The sequence below is a fragment of the Stegostoma tigrinum genome, chromosome 24 (genome assembly GCF_030684315.1).
Source record: "Stegostoma tigrinum isolate sSteTig4 chromosome 24, sSteTig4.hap1, whole genome shotgun sequence".
In the NCBI taxonomy this organism is placed as follows: Eukaryota; Metazoa; Chordata; class Chondrichthyes; order Orectolobiformes; family Stegostomatidae; genus Stegostoma; species Stegostoma tigrinum.
Window position 1 is genome coordinate 37,493,642 of NC_081377.1, and position 20,147 is coordinate 37,513,788.

The window sequence follows — 20,147 nt, forward strand, 5'->3', positions numbered from 1 at the left end:
CCTTTACCTCTGTCCTGGTGTGGGTAGGTAGCTTCCTGGTACGTCAGATACCTTCACTTCCCTGTTGTGACTCTGAAGGTACATCAAAGCTGACACTTGAAATGAAAATCCAAATCTAGCTCCTAAATGAGAATGATAGCAAGCTTGTTAATGACCTGAAGTGGCCATTTATTAAGTTCCAGTGAGTTGCTTCTGTCATCATCTTCCAAATTCTGAGTAGCTACACTAGGAAATGAATTTAAGAATTTGCCAGTCGTTTAAAATAATCCAAAATTCCACCCAGGGTAGGATTCAACACAACATTAAAACTCTTTGTTAACAGCTGATTCACTCAAAAGTAAATGATGATGACCTTTGGACATGCAATACTGTACCTCAACTGTGGTTTTTATGTGTGTGGGTATACTTGCAATAATAAATCAAGGCATTTAATATAAAAGCAAAAACATAACAGCAAAATGTATTACTCGCTGTTCTGTTCTGGCCTCAGTCACAATAACAACTTAGTTTCATGTAACATCATTCATGAAATTTCAGAGGCTGATCAGCATACCGTGATCAAACAGACAATTTAGGAGTTAACCAAGTACATGATATTTTCATCTCCAATTGAATTAAGTAATTTAAAACTAACCAGGCCTTACCTCCCTGGCTGAAAATGATCCCAAAGTTAGTAATAAAGAGAAGAAAGCCTAGAAGTTTCATTGTTACGAGAGCAGTGTGTGTACTGTTACTGATCACTCAACTGAATTAAAGGCCAAAGTTCCAGAGTTTAAAGTTTTATTATGGCCCAAATGAAAGAACTTTGAATGACACCCAAAATCCTACTCTAAAAGCCATTTATACCTTGTTAAACCTCAAGATAAAACCATCTGTAATCATTTCCCTCTACACATCTCCTTACACCAGCAGAAATTAATCTAGCTCATCACCCAGATTATTTCCCACTGATTACATGCTGCATTGCCACTCACAGCTTTACTGCTAAATCACAACTGTGGCTCAGTGGTCATAGTCTTGTTTCTGTAAGAGAAAGTTGTAGGTTCAAGTATCAGGCCTGACAGTTAAGCACAAAGGCTGATATTCCATATAGTACTGACGGAATGCAACACTGTTGGAAGTGCTGCATTTCAATCAAGATGTTAAATCAAAACTCCATCTGTGTGTTCAGGTGGGTCTAAAAGACCTTATGGGACAATTTTGAAGTGAAGTATGGGGCTTATCCCCAGTACGCTGATCAAATCTAATCCTCAACAATGTTGCAGAAAAAGATCATCAGATCATTTTCACCTTGCTGTATTTCTTACCTCACCAGTTGTAATGGAAAGATAGTCCGCTGCAAATAGAACAGTTCTACGAAACATTACTCAGCAGAGACCTTGGTGTCTTTGTACGTAAATATTGAAAATGGCACTTACTCAAGTTTTTAAATTGAGATTATCTTGTAAAAATTAAGAGATAATGGCAGAAATTTAGAAAACATTGATTAGGTCTCAACAATAACAGAAATATATACTTATACAGCACTCTTTAATGTAATTTAATGTCTCAAGGTGCATCACAGATTATGTGAAAAATTACGATACTGAGCCACAAAAGGACATTATAGCTCGGTGAACAAATGCTTGGTCAAGGAGGGAAGAACTGGAGGTATACTCTGAATAATTCTGTGCAGCACACTTCTGGAAAAAGTTAAATAGCTTTAAAGAATAAACCACAACCAGGGAAGAGGGATGTCCGTTCTGAGAAGTCATTAGAAGCATTGGATCTATTTTCCTTGGACCACTGGAGATTTTAAAGGCTGTGAGAGGATTTGAGTTTACAGAAAAAATATTCCCTTTCTAGAGGGGGAAACAAGGAAACATTCCCTCAGTGAGTTATAGAATCTGGAATGCTCAACTGGAAAGGGTGGCAGTAACAGATCAGAAGTGGGGATGTATGCCAATGATTACACAATGTTCAGCATCGTTTGCGCCTTCTCAGATACTGAAGCTGTCATGTTCAAATGCAACAAGATCTGGACAATATCTAGGTTTGGGCTGCCAAGCGACAAGAAACATTTGTGCTACACAAATGCCAGGCAATGATCATCTCCAATAAGAGGCAATCTAACTACTGCCCGTTAATATTCAGTGGTGTTACCATCATTGATAGCCCCACTACCAACATCTTTGGGGCTACTATTGACCATAAACTCGTGTCTCACAATCTTGATTGAGATTTTTTGAGGCAGTAACCAAAACGATTGATGAGGGTAGAGTGATAGATGTCATTTACACTTAATAAGGCCTTTGACAAGCTTCCATACGGGAGACTAAATAGTAAAGTTGTATTGCATCGGATTCAGGGAGAACTTGCCAATTGGATAAAAATTGGATTGATGGTAGGAGGCAGAGGGTGGTGGTGGAGGGTTGTCTTCCATACTGGAGGCCTGCAACCAGCAGTGTTCCACAGGGATCAGTACAGGTCCACTTTTGTCATCATTTATATAAAAGATGTGGATAAGAATGTAGGAGGCATGGTTAGTAAGTTTGTGGGATGACACCAAAATTGATGGTAGAGTCGACAGTGAAGAAGGTTATCTTAAGATTACAAAGAGATCTTGATCAATTGGCTCAATGGGCTAAGGAGTGGCAAATGGAGATTAATTTAGATAAATGCAAGGTACTGCATTTTGGTAAAACAAACAAGGGCAGGGCTTTAATAATTAAAAGTAGATTTTTGGGGAGTGTTGTTGAACAGAGAAATCTAGAGGTTCAAGAAAATAATTCTTTCAAGTTTGAGTCACATGTAGACAAGGTGGTCAAAAAGGCATTCATCACATTTGTCTTAATTGCTCAGATCTTTGAATACAGGAGTTGGGATGCCACGTTGAGGTTGTATAGGTCTTTGGTGAGGCTTCTTCAGGTAACAAGAGTAAAGTACATTCCTAAAGAAACTGAGTTACAATAGCCATCTTAAACTTGGAGTAAGCATTTCTGGTATCATACTGTTATTTGGGAAGCTTGTCTCATTTGACTCTGTTGCCGAAGATTGGGCCCAGCCTGTGAAAAGAATTTTGCTTTTTCAAGGCAAATGACATTGGGAAGGATGAAGAGCAATGAGTAATTCTCCTGATGGCTTGTGGATTGGCAGCTTTTTAAGTCATTAGGAACATAGCTTTCCCTGTGGCACCAGATACTAAAACCTTTCAAGAGTTAACAGATTTAGTTAAGGATTATTACAACCCCAAGCTTCCCCGAATTTTGAGACGCTATCGTCTTTACTCAGCAATTCAAGAACCAGGGGAATACGTATCGGAATTTTTGGCTAGGTTAAGATGACTAGCAAAGGCATGTGACTTTGGTTTAACCCGTAATGAGATGCTGAGAGACCATTTGGTATGTGTGTTTAATGATGTAACTACGCAAAAGCGCCTATTGACTAAAGCCAAACTGGACTTCAAATAGGCATTATAAGTGTCTTCATCATAAGAAAGTGCAGGAAGTGGAGCATATGAGCTGCCGGACATTTTGAAGGAAGTGGACATCCTCACCAGTCCGAATGAGCTTAGGGCACACCACTTGAGTTAATATCCTGAACAACAGGACTCTAGGTTAGCCCAAAGCACGACCCAAAAACAAAGCCAAACCTCGGATAAATATCTGATAGTTTTGTCAGGATTGGCAAGCCATTGTAGTTGCTGCCTGAATGTGGACTCGACAGCAAAGTCTAAATGGAGTAAAAGAACTCCTAGCCCAGTGTTGAGGAAACTGCACATAGTGGAAAGTCCACCTACATCGTTTTGGAACAGATAAATTACGTAGCAATATCCCAATCAGAGCCAATTAAAATAAATGTTTGGTTAAATGGTCATCTAGTTCTAATGGAAGTCAATACTGGTACTGTCGTTTCAGTGATTGTAGAATCAGTCTTTAATGAAATTAGTTCTGGTCTCTAACACTTAGGTTTGCACAAGACCTTGACTAGACTAAGAACCTACACTAGGTAACCTTTGCAGATTAAGGGTACAACTTCAGTTCTGGTCTCGTATGAGAAGCGGCTGGTTCAGTTACTGCTGACTGTAGTAAACGGCTCAGGCCCAAGCCTGAAGGAGTGAAATTGGTTGAGAGATTCACCTAGATTGGCTCAACATTTTTCAATTAGAAAATGGCTGCCTGAGTGAAGTCCTAATTAAATATCTGGAAGTCTTTCAAGAAGGTCTAGGACTGTCAGAAGGGCCGAAGTTACTTTGCATACTGACCAGGAAGCAATTCTGAATGGCCCAGCGCCATTTGCCTTATGGGCAAAAGTAGAGAAAGAAATCAAAAGGCTGGAAAGCGAAGGAATCATGAAACCTTTCCAGTTTGTGGAAGGAGCAGCACTGGTTACGCTGATTGTGAAACCCGATGAACCAGTTTGCCTTTGTGGGGATTTTAAACAGATAGTAAACTGCTTTTTGCAGCTGGATAAATACCTAATACCTCACAGAGAGGATTCAAACACAAAGCTGGGAAGGGGGAACTCTCTTTCATGAAACTGGACATCAGCTATAAGCACTTGCAATTGCGGTTACATGAGGATTTCTAGAAGTACGCGACCATTAGAGTTATCGAGTTGTACAGCAAGGAAATAGACCCTTCGGTCCAACTCGTCCATGCCGACCACATATCCTAAATTAATCTAGTCCCATTTTAAAATTCCCTCTTATGATAAAACTAAGATGTAGTTAAGTTGTACATAAAGAATCATGAATGTGTACCCATAATCTAAGCGACTCCACGGAGCAATATATTAGGACACTGCAGCATGCAATCCTTCCTTCACAATCTCTCTTTCGCGAAGATCTTCTTCACAGCTGGTTTCTTTTTTAAATCCAAACTATGAATTGAAGCTGTTATCCATATCAATAGAACCATAGAGGTGTACAGGATGGAAACAGATCCTTCAGTCCAACCCGTCCATGCGGACCCGGTATCCTTAATTAATCTACTGCAATTTTTCAGCATTTGGCCTATATGCCTCTAAACCCTTTCTATTCATATACCCTTCCGCATGCCTTTTAAATGTTGTAATTTTAACCACCTCCACCACTTCTTCTGGCACCACCCTCTGCAAGAAAAGATTGCCCCTTAGATCCCTTTTAATCTTTCTTCTCTCACCTTAAACCTATGCCCTCCAGTTTTGGACTCTCCCAGTCCATGAAGAAGACCTTGGGCTATTCACCCTATTCATGCTCCTTTATAAGCCTCTGTAAGATCACCCCTCAGCCTCTGATGCTCCAGGGAAAATAGCCCCAGGCCATTCAGCCGCTCCCTAAAACACAAATCCTCCAATCCCAACAACATCCTTGTAAATCTTTTATAAATCCTTTCAAGTTTAACACCATCTTTCCTTATGCAGGCAGACAACAACTGAATGCAAGATAATAAAATGTGAGGCTGGATGAACACAGCAGGCCCAGCAGCATCTCAGGAGCACAACTGAATGCAGTCTTCCAAAGTGACCTAGCCCATGTCCTGTATAGCTGTAACTTGACCTCTCAACTCCTATACTCAATGCACTGACTATGAAAGACAAGCATACCAAACACCTTCTTCACTACCCTGCCCACCTACAGCTCCACTCTCAAGAAATCATGAACTTGCACCCCAAGGTCTCTTTGTTCAGTGACACTTCCCAGGACCCTATCATTAAGTGTATAAGTCCTGCTGTGATTTGCCTTACCAAAATGCAACATCTCTCTTTTGTCTAAATGGAACTCCATTTGCCACTCCTTGGCCCATTGGACCATCTGATCAAGGTCCTATTGTACTTTAAAATAATCCTTCTTTATTATCCACTACATCACCACTTTTGTTATCATTGGCAAACCTACTAACCAGATCTCCTATATTCACATCCAAAGCATTTATACAAATGACAAAAAGAAGTGGACTCAGCACCAATCTTTGTGGCACACCACTGAACCAAGGCCTCCAGTCTGAAAAACAACCTTCCACCATCACCTTCTGTCTGGGCCACATGATCTCCTTCTGTGCTGTATGGTTCTCTTTGCCTTTAACCTTTTACAGATTTCCTTTGAAAACTGTGTCTGATAACTAAACATCTTATCTAATTTTATGTGTCTAAGACCTAATCACACCACAATCAGAAAACAATCCAGGATGTTCTTTTTGTAACATTTCGATTTATTTTATCACCACTAATTGTTTTAGCACTCCTGATGAAGCCTATATTTTTAACCTGCCAAGTAATTTCCTAAAATAATATCAATTCCCTCCACATGAATTTGTTTCACTACTCCAATTACCACGTCACTGTGTAATCCAATCTATGTAATAAGACTTGCTTATAAGCTCTACGTATATCCCCAATTAATATTTCCCCTTCATCAACTCCTCTGGAATGCAAATCGTGTCATCAGCTAACATTACGTGTAAATATGCTGCAGTATCTCATGGTATCTTGATTGGTTTATGTCTTTAATTTGAAACATAAGGAAATGACTTCCCTTCTGGGATGAAATATTTAGAACTTCCGACAGTCTAATTTTCCTTGTCAGTGTTCAAAACAGAACTTTCATGCCCTGAGACTTCACTTCCTTCTTAGTACATTCCAGGGCAACATGTTCTTTTGTATAAGTGGTAATTTTAGCACCCCCTTCCTTTCTTGATGCCTCCTTTTTTTAAGACATCTTATATTTACTTAATGCTGCTATTGTTCTCTCATTTTATCCAGCCATTAACTTTGGAATGTTCGATCTTATTACAATGAAAATATGTTAATTTCTTTACATCACTTTTCAGTTTCAGCCTCTACCCTTCATTACTTTGACGCCTTTCTGCCTACACTTTAAAATCTCTTTTATCTTTTTTTTATTATTTCCCTCCTTTCTCGTAGCTGATTCATGGTCAATTTAAGTTCTTTAGTTTCTCTGTCTTTGAAGCTCAAGTGTTTAAAATACGATCTTTCAATGTGTTTTTCTCTGCTCTTCTCTGTTATCCTTTCCTCTTATTCTCTGGGTTGCTTTTTCTTCAATTTCAAGATTTTAATTTATTTTTTTCCCTTTAAGTCAAGTTCTTTTAAAAACTTCTTGGATCTTAGCTATTTCTAGCTGTGACATCCTATTTCCAGGCTTCCCATATTCCAATTACAAATGCTGCAGTCACTTCAAGCATCTCATCTTTACAAGATTCTTTACTTCCACCTTCATGTTATCTGTTAAATCGCTCAGTTTAGCCTTAATCAAAGGTTTTAAATAATTCACTATTGTGCTTTCCACTTCCAGAAAACTCTTAGCAACATTCAAAGCTATCTTCAAATTCTGTGTGATAAACTACTTTTCTTCAGATCCCTCTAAAATCCTGGAGGAGCTACCAATTTTATGATCTCAGTTGATATCATTACTAGACAAGTTAGATCCCAGAATGAGACATGGTTTGGCAATCATATTTTGATTTGGTATTAAGAATGTGGTCTTTCACTGAAACATTGAAACACAATGTTGCAGATTTTGTTTAAATAATAAAATAGAAGTTTACTAACGAATGCAATGAAAACAAAATACAGTATACCAAACTATCTACTATACAAAATCCCATCAATCCCCAAACACTTATATTTATAAACTGAAACGAAACACAGTTTTTGTATTGTACCCAAAACACATCCTGTTACAACAGTCAAAAACACACCTAGTACAGTATCAAAAAACAGCACTCATAACGTACTCACCCCAGAGTCACTGTCTCTAACAGGTTTATCTCATTTGTGCTTTTGGTTACAGACTGGAACTGCAGATTGTTTCTTCAGGGAACTATTCACGCACTTGAGCTTAAACATACTCAGGCCCAAGTAAGCTCTTCACAATTTTATCCCAACACTTCTAATCTGATACAAACACTGACTCTTACTGTAAAGCAATCTCGTTTCACTATGCCTTCCTTTCTCAGGAGCTGTGGTACATACAAGTATCTTCATAGAAGAACTTCATAGGATTGTTTAAAGCCACTGTAAGGCTGAAAAAAAACTATGTTATCTAAGCTGCCTCCCAGCACCAGCCTGGAACAATAAACAAGTTTCAGAAATCTCCAATAAAACTTGAGACCTCATTACTAACGTTGCTGGGTTACCAACAAGTAAATAATAATCCGTCATTGGTGCCCAAGTACCTCCAACACATTATAACGGAAATAAACATGGCTACAGAAATATTTACAATGATTAAATTCAGACACACACAAAAAAAAATGTATCTCACTAGCCCAGAGATAATGGAACTGCAGATGCTGGAGAATCCAAGATAATAAAGTGTGAAGCTGGATGAACATAGCAGGTCAAGCAGCATTTCAGGGGCACAAAAGCTGACGTTTCGGGCCTAGACCACTCATCAGAGAGGGGGATGGGGTGAGGCAACCAGCTTGTAACTGATGTCCATTTCAAGCCCACCGACTCCCACAGCTACCTAGAATACACCTCCTCCTACCCACCCTCCTGCAAAAATTCCATCCCCTATTCCCAATTCCTCCGCCGCATCTGCTCCCACGATGAGGCATTCCACTCCCGCACATCCCAGATGTCTACGTTCTTCAAGGACCGCAACTTTCCTCCCCACAGTGGTCGAGAATGCCCTTGACCACATCTCCCACATTTCCTGCAACACATCCCTCACACCCCGCCCCTGCCACAACTGCCCCCAGAGGATCCCCCTCGTCCTCACACACCTCCCCACCAACCTCCGGATACAACGCATCATCCTCCCACACTTCTGCCATTTACAATCCAACCCCACCACCCAAGACATTTTTCCATCCCCACCCTTGTCTGCTTTCTGGAGAGACCACTCTCTCCATGACTCCCTTGTTCGCTCCACACTGCCCTCCAACCCCACCATACCCGGCACCTTCCGCTGCAACCACAGGAAGTGCTACAGTTGCCCCCACACCTCCTCCCTCACTCCCATCCCAGGCCCCAAGATGACTTTCCACATTAAGCAGAAGTTCACCTGCACATCTGCCAATGTGGTATACTGTATCCATTGTACCCGGTGTGGCTTCCTCTACATTGGGGAAACCAAGCGGAGGCTTGGGGACCGCTTTGCAGAACACCTCTGCTCGGTTCGTAATAAACAACTGCACCTGCCAGTCGCGAACCATTTCAACTCCACTTCCCGTTCTTTAGATGACATGTCCATCATGGGCCTCCTGCAGTGCCACAATGATGCCACCCGAAGGTTGCAGGAACAGCAACTCATATTCCGCTTGCGAACCCTGCAGCCCAATGGTATCAATGTGGACTTCACCAGCTTCAAAATCTCCCCTTCCCCCACTGCATCCCAAAACCAGCCCAGTTCGTCCCCTCCCCCCACTGCACCACACAACCAGCCCAGCTCTTCCCCTCCACCCACTGCACCCCAAAACCAGTCCAACCTGTCTCTGCCTCCCTAACCTGTTCTTCCTCTCACCCATCCCTTCCTCGCAGCCCAAGCCGCACCTCCATCTCCTACATTCTAACCTCATCCCACCTCCTTGACCTGTCTGTCTTCCTTGGACTGACCTATCCCCTCCCTACCTCCCCACCTATACCGTCCTCTCCACCTATCTTCTTTTCTCTCCATCTTTGGTCCGCCTCCCCCTCTCTCTCTATTTATTCCAGAACCCTCACCCCTTCCCCCTCTCTGATGAAGGGTCTAGGCCTGAAACGTCAGCTTTTGTGCTCCTGAGATGCTGCTTGGCCTGCTGTGTTCATCCTGCTTCACACTTTATTATCTCACTAGCCCAGATCTCTCTCAGTTTACATCACAGGAGGAAATGTGTTTCTATCTCTAACTTCAACCAGGAACTCTGTAAACTGAGATCAAAAGCTTTCCAATCTGTGTATTTTTTCCTTAAGCAAAGAAAACCTTGATTCTTCTAACTGAAAGCAAGTTAATGCTGTTCAATGTTTACTCCATATGCTCATAAAGCTCTCTAAGTGAAATAAAGTCAGATTATGACACCAGGAACACTCTCTCACATCGATTTTAAAAATACATGGCTCCAGAGTACTGACCAGTTGATCATTAAAAGCTTTCATATACACAGACCAAAACTGAATACCACGAATTGAAAATCCAAACTCCAAAATAAATGACATTTAAAATGTACAAAATTATACATCTTATGTCACAATGCATGCACTCAGAGGCCAAGATACAAGTTTTATCATTGATGCATTAATGGAGGAATATGAAAAGTTTACCTTAGGCTAAACACTTGGAAAATAAAGGTCCTCTACCAACTTCCTACCACTGCGCAACATTGTCCGACTATCACAATCCAAAGTGAGCCATGGATAAGGTGAATCCAATTCCCTTATCTCAGGGGCCTCCTTTCAGTCAGGACTGACATGAACAGTGAAATTCAATGTCATCTCCGGTATGCTGGTACAGACTTTAGCAGGATCAAAGTGACTGAACCATGACCTCAAGCCTGACAACAATGATGAACATCTGCAGGGCAGCAGTATTACAAGCACTCCTTTTTGAACTATGAAGGCATAAACAACGTATAGATGAAGCTCAATCTCTTGAAAAATATCATCAGAGATACTCCTACAGATCCTTCAGATTTGATGCTCCAGTACCAATGTCCTCACTCAGGCCAATACTCACTGTATCCAGGCACTGACCAAAAGACATAGTAGTAGAAGTACGTGCTGGCTACATTCAGTCAGCTGCATTGGGTGTGCCACATTATCTTCATCAAAACCAGAAATTGCTGGCAAAATTGCTTGAGCTTAGGCTTGCTGGAACACTGTAGCAGATCAGCAACAGAAATGTTGTAATGGGAACATGGTGTGGTGAAGTAGCAGGCGACTGGAAGCTCAGTGTCATTTTTACCAACAGAATGCAGGGGTTTTGCAAAGAAATCACACAGTCTATGTTGCTTTTCCCCGCTATAGACGAGACCATACTGTGAACAGTGAATATAGTAGACTGGTTTGAATGAAATGCGGGTAAGTTGCCACTTCACCTGGGAGGTATATCTGGGGACTTGGAGGGTGAGGACGGAGAAGGTAGAGGAGGGAGGTTTTGTACCTTCTACTATCACTGTATTGGTGTGGGGAGGTGTTGGGAATGAAAAAGGAGTAGGCTAAGGTGACTTTAAGGGAGTGGTCCCACATATTAGTGACAAAGGAGGAAAGGGAAAGATGTGAAGCTGGATGAACACAGCAGGCCAAGCAGCATTTCAGGAGCTGCTTGGCCTGCTGTGTTCATCCAGCTTCACATTTTGTTATCTTGGATTCTCCAGCGTCTGCAGTTCCCATTATCACTGATACAAAGGGAAAGATGTGTCTGGTTGTGGCATCCTGTTAGAGCTGATGGAAATGGCGGCTTACAATCCTTTGGATGCACAGGCTGGTGGGGTGAAAGTGAGGACCGAGGACCCCTGCTGTGGGAAGGAAGAGAATGAGTGAGCCTCAGCACAAGCTCAAAGAACAGCATCTCATTTCCTGCATAGGGACCCTGTAGCCTCTGGCACACAACGTCTGAGTTCAATAACTTTAGAGCTTGATTCCATCCATCTATGTTGTTTACATACTCCCACACCCAGTTCTATTATGACATCTATGTTGTTTACATACTCCCACACCCAGTTCTATTATTTTGTAAGGTGTGTTCAGGAGGGTTTCCTAACGCAGTACGTTGACAGGCCGACGAGGGGAGAGGCCATTCTAGACTTGGTGCTCGGAAACGAGCCGGGGCAGGTATCAGATCTTGTGGTGGGAGAGCATTTTGGTGATAGTGACCATAACACTCTCTCATTCTACATAGCTATGGAGAAGGAGAGGATTAGGCAGAATGGGAGGATATTTAATTGGGGAAGAGGAAACTATGATGCGATTAGACACGAGTTAGGAAGCATGGACTGGGAGCAGTTGTTCCATGGTAAGGGAACTATAGACATGTGGAGATGGTTTAAGGAACAGTTGTTGGGAGTGATGAGTAAATATGTCCCTCTGAGACAGGCAAGACGGGGTAAGATAAAGGAACCTTGGATGACGAGAGCGGTGGAGCTTCTAGTGAAAAGGAAGAAGGTAGCTTACATAAGGTGGAGGAAGCTAGGGTCAAGTTCAGCTAGAGAGGATTACATGCAGGCAAGGAAGGAGCTCAAAAATGGTCTGAGGAGAGCCAGGAGGGGGCACGAGAAAGGCTTGGCAGAAGGAATCCGGGAAAACACAAAGGCATTTTACACTTACGTGAGGAATAAGAGAATGGTCAAAGAAAGAGTAGGGCCGATCAGGGATAGCATAGGGAACTTGTGTGTGGAGCCTGAGGAGGTAGGGGAAGCCCTAAATGAGTTTTTTGCTTCTGTCTTTACGAAAGAAACGACCTGTGTAGTGAATGAAACCTTTGAAGAGCAGGTGTGCATGCTGGAATGGATAGAGATAGAGGAAGCTGATGTACTGAAAATTTTGTCAAACATTAAGATTGACAAGTCGCCAGGCCCGGATCAGATTTGTCCTCGGCTGCTTTGGGAAGCGAGAAATGCAATTGCTTCGCCACTTGCGAAGATCTTTGCATCCTCGCTCTCCACTGGAGTCGTACCTGAGGACTGGAGAGAGGCAAATGTAATTCCTCTCTTCAAGAAAGGAAATAGGGAAATCCCCGGCAATTATAGACCGGTAAGTCTCACGTCTGTCGTCTGCAAGGTGTTAGAAAGGATTCTGAGGGATAAGATTTATGACCATCTGGAAGAGCATGGCTTGATCAAATACAGTCAACACGGCTTTGTGAGGGGTAGGTCATGCCTTACAAACCTTATCGAGTTTTTTGAGGATGTGACTAGTAAGGTTGATGAGGGTCAAGCTGTGGATGTGGTGTATATGGACTTCAGTAAGGCATTTGATAAGGTTCCCCATGGAAGGCTCATTCAGAAGGTCAGGAGGAATGGGATACAGGGGAACTTAGCTGCTTGGATACAGAATTGGCTGGCCAACAGAAGACAGCGAGTGGTAGTAGAAGGAAAATATTCTGCCTGGAAGTCAGTGGTGAGTGGGGTTCCACAGGGCTCTGTCCTTGGGCCTCTACTGTTTGTAATTTTTATTAATGACTTGGACGAGGGAATTGAAGGATGGGTCAGCAAGTTTGCAGACGACACAAAGGTCGGAGGTGTCGTTGACAGTGTAGAGGGCTGTTGTAGGCTGCAGCGGGACATTGACAGGATGCAGAGATGGGCTGAGAGGTGGCAGATGGAGTTCAACCTGGATAAATGCGAGGTGATGCATTTTGGAAGGTCGAATTTGAAAGCTGAGTACAGGATTAAGGATAGGATTCTTGGCAGCGTGGAGGAACAGAGGGATCTTGGTGTGCAGATACATAGATCCCTTAAAATGGCCACCCAAGTGGACAGGGTTGTTAAGAAAGCATATGGTGTTTTGGCTTTCATTAACAGGGGGATTGAGTTTAAGAGTCGTGAGATCTTGTTGCAGCTCTATAAAACTTTGGTTAGACCGCACTTGGAATACTGCGTCCAGTTCTGGGCGCCCTATTATAGGAAAGATGTGGATGCTTTGGAGAGGGTTCAGAGGAGGTTTACCAGGATGCTGCCTGGACTGGAGGGCTTATCTTATGAAGAGAGGTTGACTGAGCTCGGTCTCTTTTCATTGGAGAAAAGGAGGAGGAGAGGGGACCTAATTGAGGTATACAAGATAATGAGAGGCATAGATAGAGTTGATAGCCAGAGACTATTTCCCAGGGCAGAAATGGCTAGCACGAGGGGTCATAGTTTTAAGCTGGTTGGTGGAAAGTATAGAGGGGATGTCAGAGGCAGGTTCTTTACGCAGAGAGTTGTGAGAGCATGGAATGCGTTGCCAGCAGCAGTTGTGGAAGCAAGGTCATTGGGGTCATTTAAGAGACTGCTGGACATGCATATGGTCACAGAAATTTGAGGGTGCATCCATGAGGATCAATGGTCGGCACAACATTGTGGGCTGAAGGGCCTGTTCTGTGCTGTACTGTTCTATGTTCTATGTTCTATGTTCTATGACATTGGTTGTTTTTAGCACAGCCAACCCATATTCACCCACTGTCAGGCCATTTACTACATTACATGATTTACTTTCAGCATAGGCTTCCCATTTTCTGCTACCTGCAGCTCACATTATCACTCATTTAGCTTCTCTTCTGCCCTGGCCTGCATCCATAATACCAGACTTTTCATATTTCTCCCTCTTTCACTGGTCTCCAACCCAAACTAACCGCTCACGTCTCCCTTTATCTCCCTCTTAAGCATGGATACCAGTTTTTCTTACCTGCTATAGTTCTGATAAAGAGTTACCAGACTTAGATCATAGAATCCCTACAGTGTGAAAGCAGGCCATTTGGTACATCGAGTCCACACCGATTCTGCAAAGAGCGTCCCATCTTCCTGTTCTATAACTTTGCATTTCTCATGGCTAACCCACCTAGCTTACACATTCCTGGACACTCTGGGAAATTTTAGCATGGCAATCCACCTAACCTGCACATCTTTGGACATGGGTGGAAACCACAGCACACCCACAGAGGCATGGGAAGAATGTGCAAACCCACACCAGCAGTCACCCAAGGACAGAATTCAACTCGGGACCCTGGTGCTGTGAAGCAGCAGTGCTAAACATGGAGCAACTCTGCTGCCATAAACATTAGCTTTGCTCTCATCCCATAGATGATGCTGGATTTTTTTTTCTTTATTCATTAATGAGATGAGGGCATCGCAGGCTAGGCAGCATTTACTGCCTATCCCTGATTGCCAAGAAGGCAGTTCAGAGTCAACCACTCTGTGGGTATGGAGTCATATGTAAGTCAGACCAGGTAAATTTCCTTCCCTAAAGGACATCAGTGAACCAGACAGGCTTTTCTGACAATCGACAACAGATTTATGGTCACCATTAGATTTTTAATTCCAGATATCTTTTTTGAATTCAAATTCTGCCATCTGCCACGGCAAGCATTCAAACCCGCATGCCCAGATCATTATCTGAATCTCTGGATTAATAGTCTATTGATAATGCTGCTAGGCCATTGCCTCCCCCTGAGATTTGCCAGCAGTTTCTGATTTTGTTTCAGATCTACATCAACAGGTTTGTTTTATCCCATTATCCAAGCACTTGTTCCAAAACAAGCTCTTTACTGCAAGCATCATTAATGAAAAGGATACCAGGAGTAAACATTTTACAGATGACTGCAAACCTCCCTGAAGAAAAACAATATCCTCACCGACTGGAAGAAATCCCAAGGCTAAGACCACCCAAACTGGAGAAGCAGCATTTTCGAAGGACCCAAACTTTTCGAGGATTGCTGTGGATTGTGACAGTCAGTAAGGGCAATACTGTGCATTGGGCGCAAGTTGATACAAGATCTTTTTCCTTGCAAATAAGGTCACACGCTTCTATTAATGTATCAATGCTAGTCCCAAGCTTGGCCCCTGAATGCACACGTTGTGATGTAAGGTGAATAATTTGTATATATTTTAATGTCATTTATTTTGAAGTTTATAATTTCAACTAGAGAAACTTGATTTTGGTTTGTGTATATGAAAAGTTTTAATGATTACTCTGACAGGCCCAGATGTAGCGTTGGAAGGAGAATGCAAAAATCCTTATCATCCCAAAACTTCAAACATTACCGACCTCCCTTGTGGTAGAGCATGCGAATCAAACATTGGGCTGCTTAGTCATTTCGAGACCCAGGACTTTGGGGTGGAAGAAAGTCACTGTTGATACCGAAGGACTGCCCAAGAAAAAGAAGCTGTGATTATGTGTCATGAAGTATGAACTTACAGTCTTGACAACAATCATGGAAAAGAACTAGAAACCAAACCAGCCCTCTGGCAGTAATAAAAATTGCAGCGGCCAACAGTGCTTCACTATGGTAAACCAATCACAGGCGGGGGAGCGAGGGGGCGGGAACATACTAGCACACCACCCGGAATCCCTGGCAACGGTTGGGCGAGGGATTTGAGCATTGAGGCCTGTGAATGGTAGACTGCTGCGCGCGACCTGCTTGGCGCGTTTTGTCCAGTCTGAGTGCATTTTCGTCCGTTAAACGGTCGCAAAAGGGGAATGATGTGGAACAACCCGGGTGAGGGGCGTTGAGAGCTTGTTTGTTTGCGTCTTCCACTTTTCTGGGCAGATGGCTTCAAGTTGGGGGTTGCATGATGCAAGAACGGTTCAGCCGATTACAGGCCCGGACGGAGCGGTGGGTCGACCGGCAGCCGTTGCCTGTCCTGTTCTCTTGCGTTTCGATCCCCACTTCATCCGGTGGCTTTAACGGAGTGAAACAAACCGAAAGTGCATTTTAGGGAGGGGAGGAAATGATTTTACGAAGCAGGAGGTGACAAGAAGTGAGTTGAGATGTGAGTCGGGTCATGCGGATGGACAGGGAGGGTAGAATAGGGTATTGAGGCCTAGATATGTTTGTAAACTCTGGTTGTGATATTTGTTCCTTAAAAGAGGTGTGCTTTTTAGGAAAAATAAAATCATACAGTTTTAAAAGTCATACGTTGTAAAATACCTTATGCACTTTCTTTATAAACTGAATTTGTGATGTGAATTCTTTTTACTTGTGGTATTTCCTGTCTCATTTCAGTGCTAAAGCCACACAATTGTCAGAGTGGGTGGCTCTTTCGGGAGTGGACTTCTCATCAGTGGCCAAGGTTCTGAAATGTTAATTTTTCTCACTCCACAACTGCTGCCAGATTAACGTTGTCTTTAATGTAGGAGGATGAGGTGAACAATTTAAGGGAGGGAATTTCAATCAGGAATATTTAAGGGGCCTGCATTAGGTGAGTTTAGGTATCTATGGATGGCAGAGCTGGGAGGGATTATAGCGATGGAGTAAGGAGGCTAGGGAGTGTTTGTATTTGGGCCATCTGTGCAGGATGGAAAATACTTTTTAGAAATAAATGAAAACTGTTATAAGATGCAAGTTGTAAATGTAGCTTTGTTTTGATACTGTAACTGACCTCCAACAATCTCTTCTAGGTTCTTTTGGTGGAGGCTATGGAGGTTTTGGAGATACTGGTGCAGGAGCAGGGGGCTACTTGCAATCACCTGGAGGGTTTGGCTCACCAGCTGGAGGCAGCCAAAGTGACAGAAAAACTGTAAGCACGGACACTTACAAGAAAGAATGAGACTAGCAGTAGGCCATTTGACCTTTTAAGCCCTTCCTATCATTCAACACTATCATAGCTAAACCCCTCTCCCAATACTCTCTTTTGTTTCCTTTATCTCTTGAAACTTTTAGCCACTAAAACTCAGTTTCTTTCTTAAACACTTCCAGTGACTTGACCTTCACAGTCTTTTCTGAGAAAATTCTGCAGGATACTACCATTTAGGTGGAGAAGTGTGTCCTCATCAGTCAGAAATGGTCACCCTCTATCCTGAGCATGTCATATCCTGTTCTGGATCCCCAGCTAGGGAAACAACATCACTGCATTTGGTCTGTCTAGACCAGTAAGAAGTCTGCTTCAATAGCTTCTCCTGTTGCTTCCCCCGCCTCATTATTTCAAAACTCCATTGAATACAGGATCCGTTGACTGATGACCTGAAAATGACTTTCTCAAAAGTCATCTGAAAATCAAATCCACCACCTCTAGTCTTAGTTAAATCTTTAAGAAGCTTTTTCTTTGTCAAACTTTATTTAGTTTTCATCAACCTGTGTTGACTTTGTGTAATTCTGTTGGTATTCTCCATTATTCACCCTTTATAATGGATGCCAATGTTTTCCCTACCACTGATGTTAGGCTAACCTGTCTGTAATTCTTGGTTTGCCCCCTTCCTCCTTTTTAAAATAATGGGTTCTATGTCTGCCACTCTTCAGTCTGTTGGAACTGTTCCAGAATCTACTGAATTTTGGAAGATGACAGCCAAAACATCCACTGTTTCCACAACCACCTTATTTAGTACCCTGGGAAATAGATTATTAGGCCCTCTGAGTTATCAACTTTTAATACTATTAATTTCCAGCACACTTTTTAAAGCCAGTAGTAATTTCCTTTGATTCTTCCTCCCCAATAGACCCAAACATCTTGGGGAAAGTTATTTTGTTGCCTTCTGTGAAGATCTAATTAAAATAGTTGTTATTGATCTGCCATTTTCTTTTTTTTTACTATTGATTCTATCAGTATGGGGCTTTATGACTCTGTGGGTCTAATGCTACCTTTAGTTTAATTTGTTAGCCATGGTTGATGTGCTCTTATTGTGTTCTCTCACCCAAAACAAAGTTGTAATTCATGCATTTGTTCCTTGCGTGTTAGCCATTGCTTATTATTGTCATGCCTTTTTATTGAAGTTGCTGAATCTCTTTCAGCCAACTCATCCCTCATACCTTTGTAGTTTCCCTTGTTTCCATTTAGGATCTGAGTTTCAGATTGGACTACTTCATTTTCTGTGCCACTTATCGCTGCAGTTCTGCTTGTGGAATGTAATTATAAAATTGGGTGTTAAAATGCATATCCTTTTATTCAGAATGTAGAAATTGGTATTGGCCTTGTTTAAACTACCAGTGATAAATTTGTAAAGAAACCAAAAGAACTGCAGATGCTGTAAATCAGGAACAAAAACAAAGTTGCTGGAAAAGCTCAGCAGGTCTGGCAGCATCTGTGAAAGCGAAAACAGTTAACGTTTTGGATCCTAGGACGTGTCACCAGACCCAAAACATTAATTCTGTTTACTCCTTCACAGATGCTGCCAGACCTGCTAATGATAAATTTGTGATGTGCTATATTTTTGTTTATTTTCGCAATCTGAGTTATTTCACCTGATCAAAAAAATGGTAGGAATTTATAAAGTCTCTACCAGTTTGTAAAAACTTACTTGAATATGTTGAAGAACAGCAACAGCTGGGGCCATAAACTGTAGCAGGTTTTGTGAACGTGATAGGTGCAGTGTACTTTTACACTGAAATTTAAAACTTTGTTTCCATTTAAACAATTTGAAACAATCTGCAAACTAAACAAGGTGACACCAGCATTACTATCACAGTTTTGTTTAAAATTGCATTTACTGGGTTTGCATAAGCCAATCAGTAAAAATGTTGTTATTTGTTTTACTTTGCACCGTTTGGCTACTCTGACCTGTTGCAATGTCAGAGTTATGATGCCCTCAAAATATACATAATTCTGTAATACAATCCTGCAATCAAAATAATGACTAATCATGATTAAGTGGCAAATAAATGCAATTCTGACAGGATATGGCCTTGTACCTGTGGTTTCCATTTTGCACTGCGATTTATTGCAAAACCCTGTAATATTGTTATTAAAATCTTAAAAGTGCTCTGATTAATGCATCATTGTAACAAAATGAAACAAAGTAATTACTTAGTGCAGTTTGTAATATCTAAAATGTATTGGGGTAATTACTTTGTGTGTGGGGCATAGTCTATAAATTTTCTTATACTTTTGTCATTGAACCAACTCTTTTTCTCTGTTTCTGTGAACAAACCTATTTGAGATCTGCTGAACTAACCTTATTATTAATTCTTCTATCAGAGGTCACGTGCCCAGCAAATAGTTCCTTGTACAGTGTCACAGTTACTGGCTGCTATTCAAACAGAAGAAATTTTCAGGATTGGAGAGGTGGAATTATCTCAGGTGATTGAAAATCTTCTCACTATTGAACATTCCAAATTCATCAATATGATTTTGAAATGATTTCTGGTATATCAGTGAACACCATCTTTGTGACTTATTTTAAGGTTTATAAGACCAAGTATCTTATTTAGATGTAATATTAAGGGTATAAAGACTTTTTGACCCTGAAACAGTGTCACTTCCTTGCTTCCCTTAGGGTGACAAGGAGATATTCGGTCATTAGCAAAATGTGAAAGTTTTTTTTAAACTTCAGTAAGGGTGTAAAAATTGTAGTGTGCAATCACCAAATTTGATTTGACCTTTGCTTGCTAATCCATTTTAAAAGACTGTGTATTCATGATCCTTTTTTCTTTTGAGGCTTAATCTGATAAGTATTTCTAGTAGAGGACTTTGAGTGTTGCTGAAAGATGACACTTGGTTGAAACTTGGCGGGGGTGGGGGCGCAGTGTGAATCAATGATGGTAATCCCATTGAATTTTTCTTGTTGGAGATGGTCATTGCCTGGCATTTGTGTGGTACGAATGTTACTTATCACTTTGTCAGCCT

General features: G+C 41.7%; 2 protein-coding genes across 12 annotated transcripts in view; one reads left to right on the forward strand and one right to left on the reverse strand.

Moving 5' to 3' along the window:
- The window catches only part of smpdl3b (sphingomyelin phosphodiesterase acid like 3B), a 66,484-nt gene extending 65,751 nt beyond the window's left edge, over positions 1-733 (reverse strand). For 5 of the 6 annotated variants that reach the window (XM_048557864.2, XM_048557866.1, XM_048557869.1 and 2 more), the window contains exon 1: positions 645-733. In XM_048557864.2, the coding sequence (XP_048413821.1) occupies positions 645-705 (61 nt within the window). In that variant the 5' untranslated portion in view covers positions 706-733. Of the gene's footprint in view, positions 1-7; positions 123-644 lie in introns of all 6 variants that reach the window. The other variant, XM_048557865.2, reaches the window with a different exon arrangement.
- rpa2 (replication protein A2) overlaps positions 1-20,147 on the forward strand; it is a 79,886-nt gene that overhangs the window by 28,643 nt on the left and 31,096 nt on the right. For 5 of the 6 annotated variants that reach the window (XM_059654374.1, XM_059654373.1, XM_059654372.1 and 2 more), the window contains 2 exons: positions 16,990-17,108; positions 19,500-19,601. In XM_059654374.1, the coding sequence (XP_059510357.1) occupies positions 16,990-17,108; positions 19,500-19,601 (221 nt within the window). Of the gene's footprint in view, positions 1-15,934; positions 16,088-16,989; positions 17,109-19,499; positions 19,602-20,147 lie in introns of those variants that run through there. The other variant, XM_048557879.1, reaches the window with a different exon arrangement.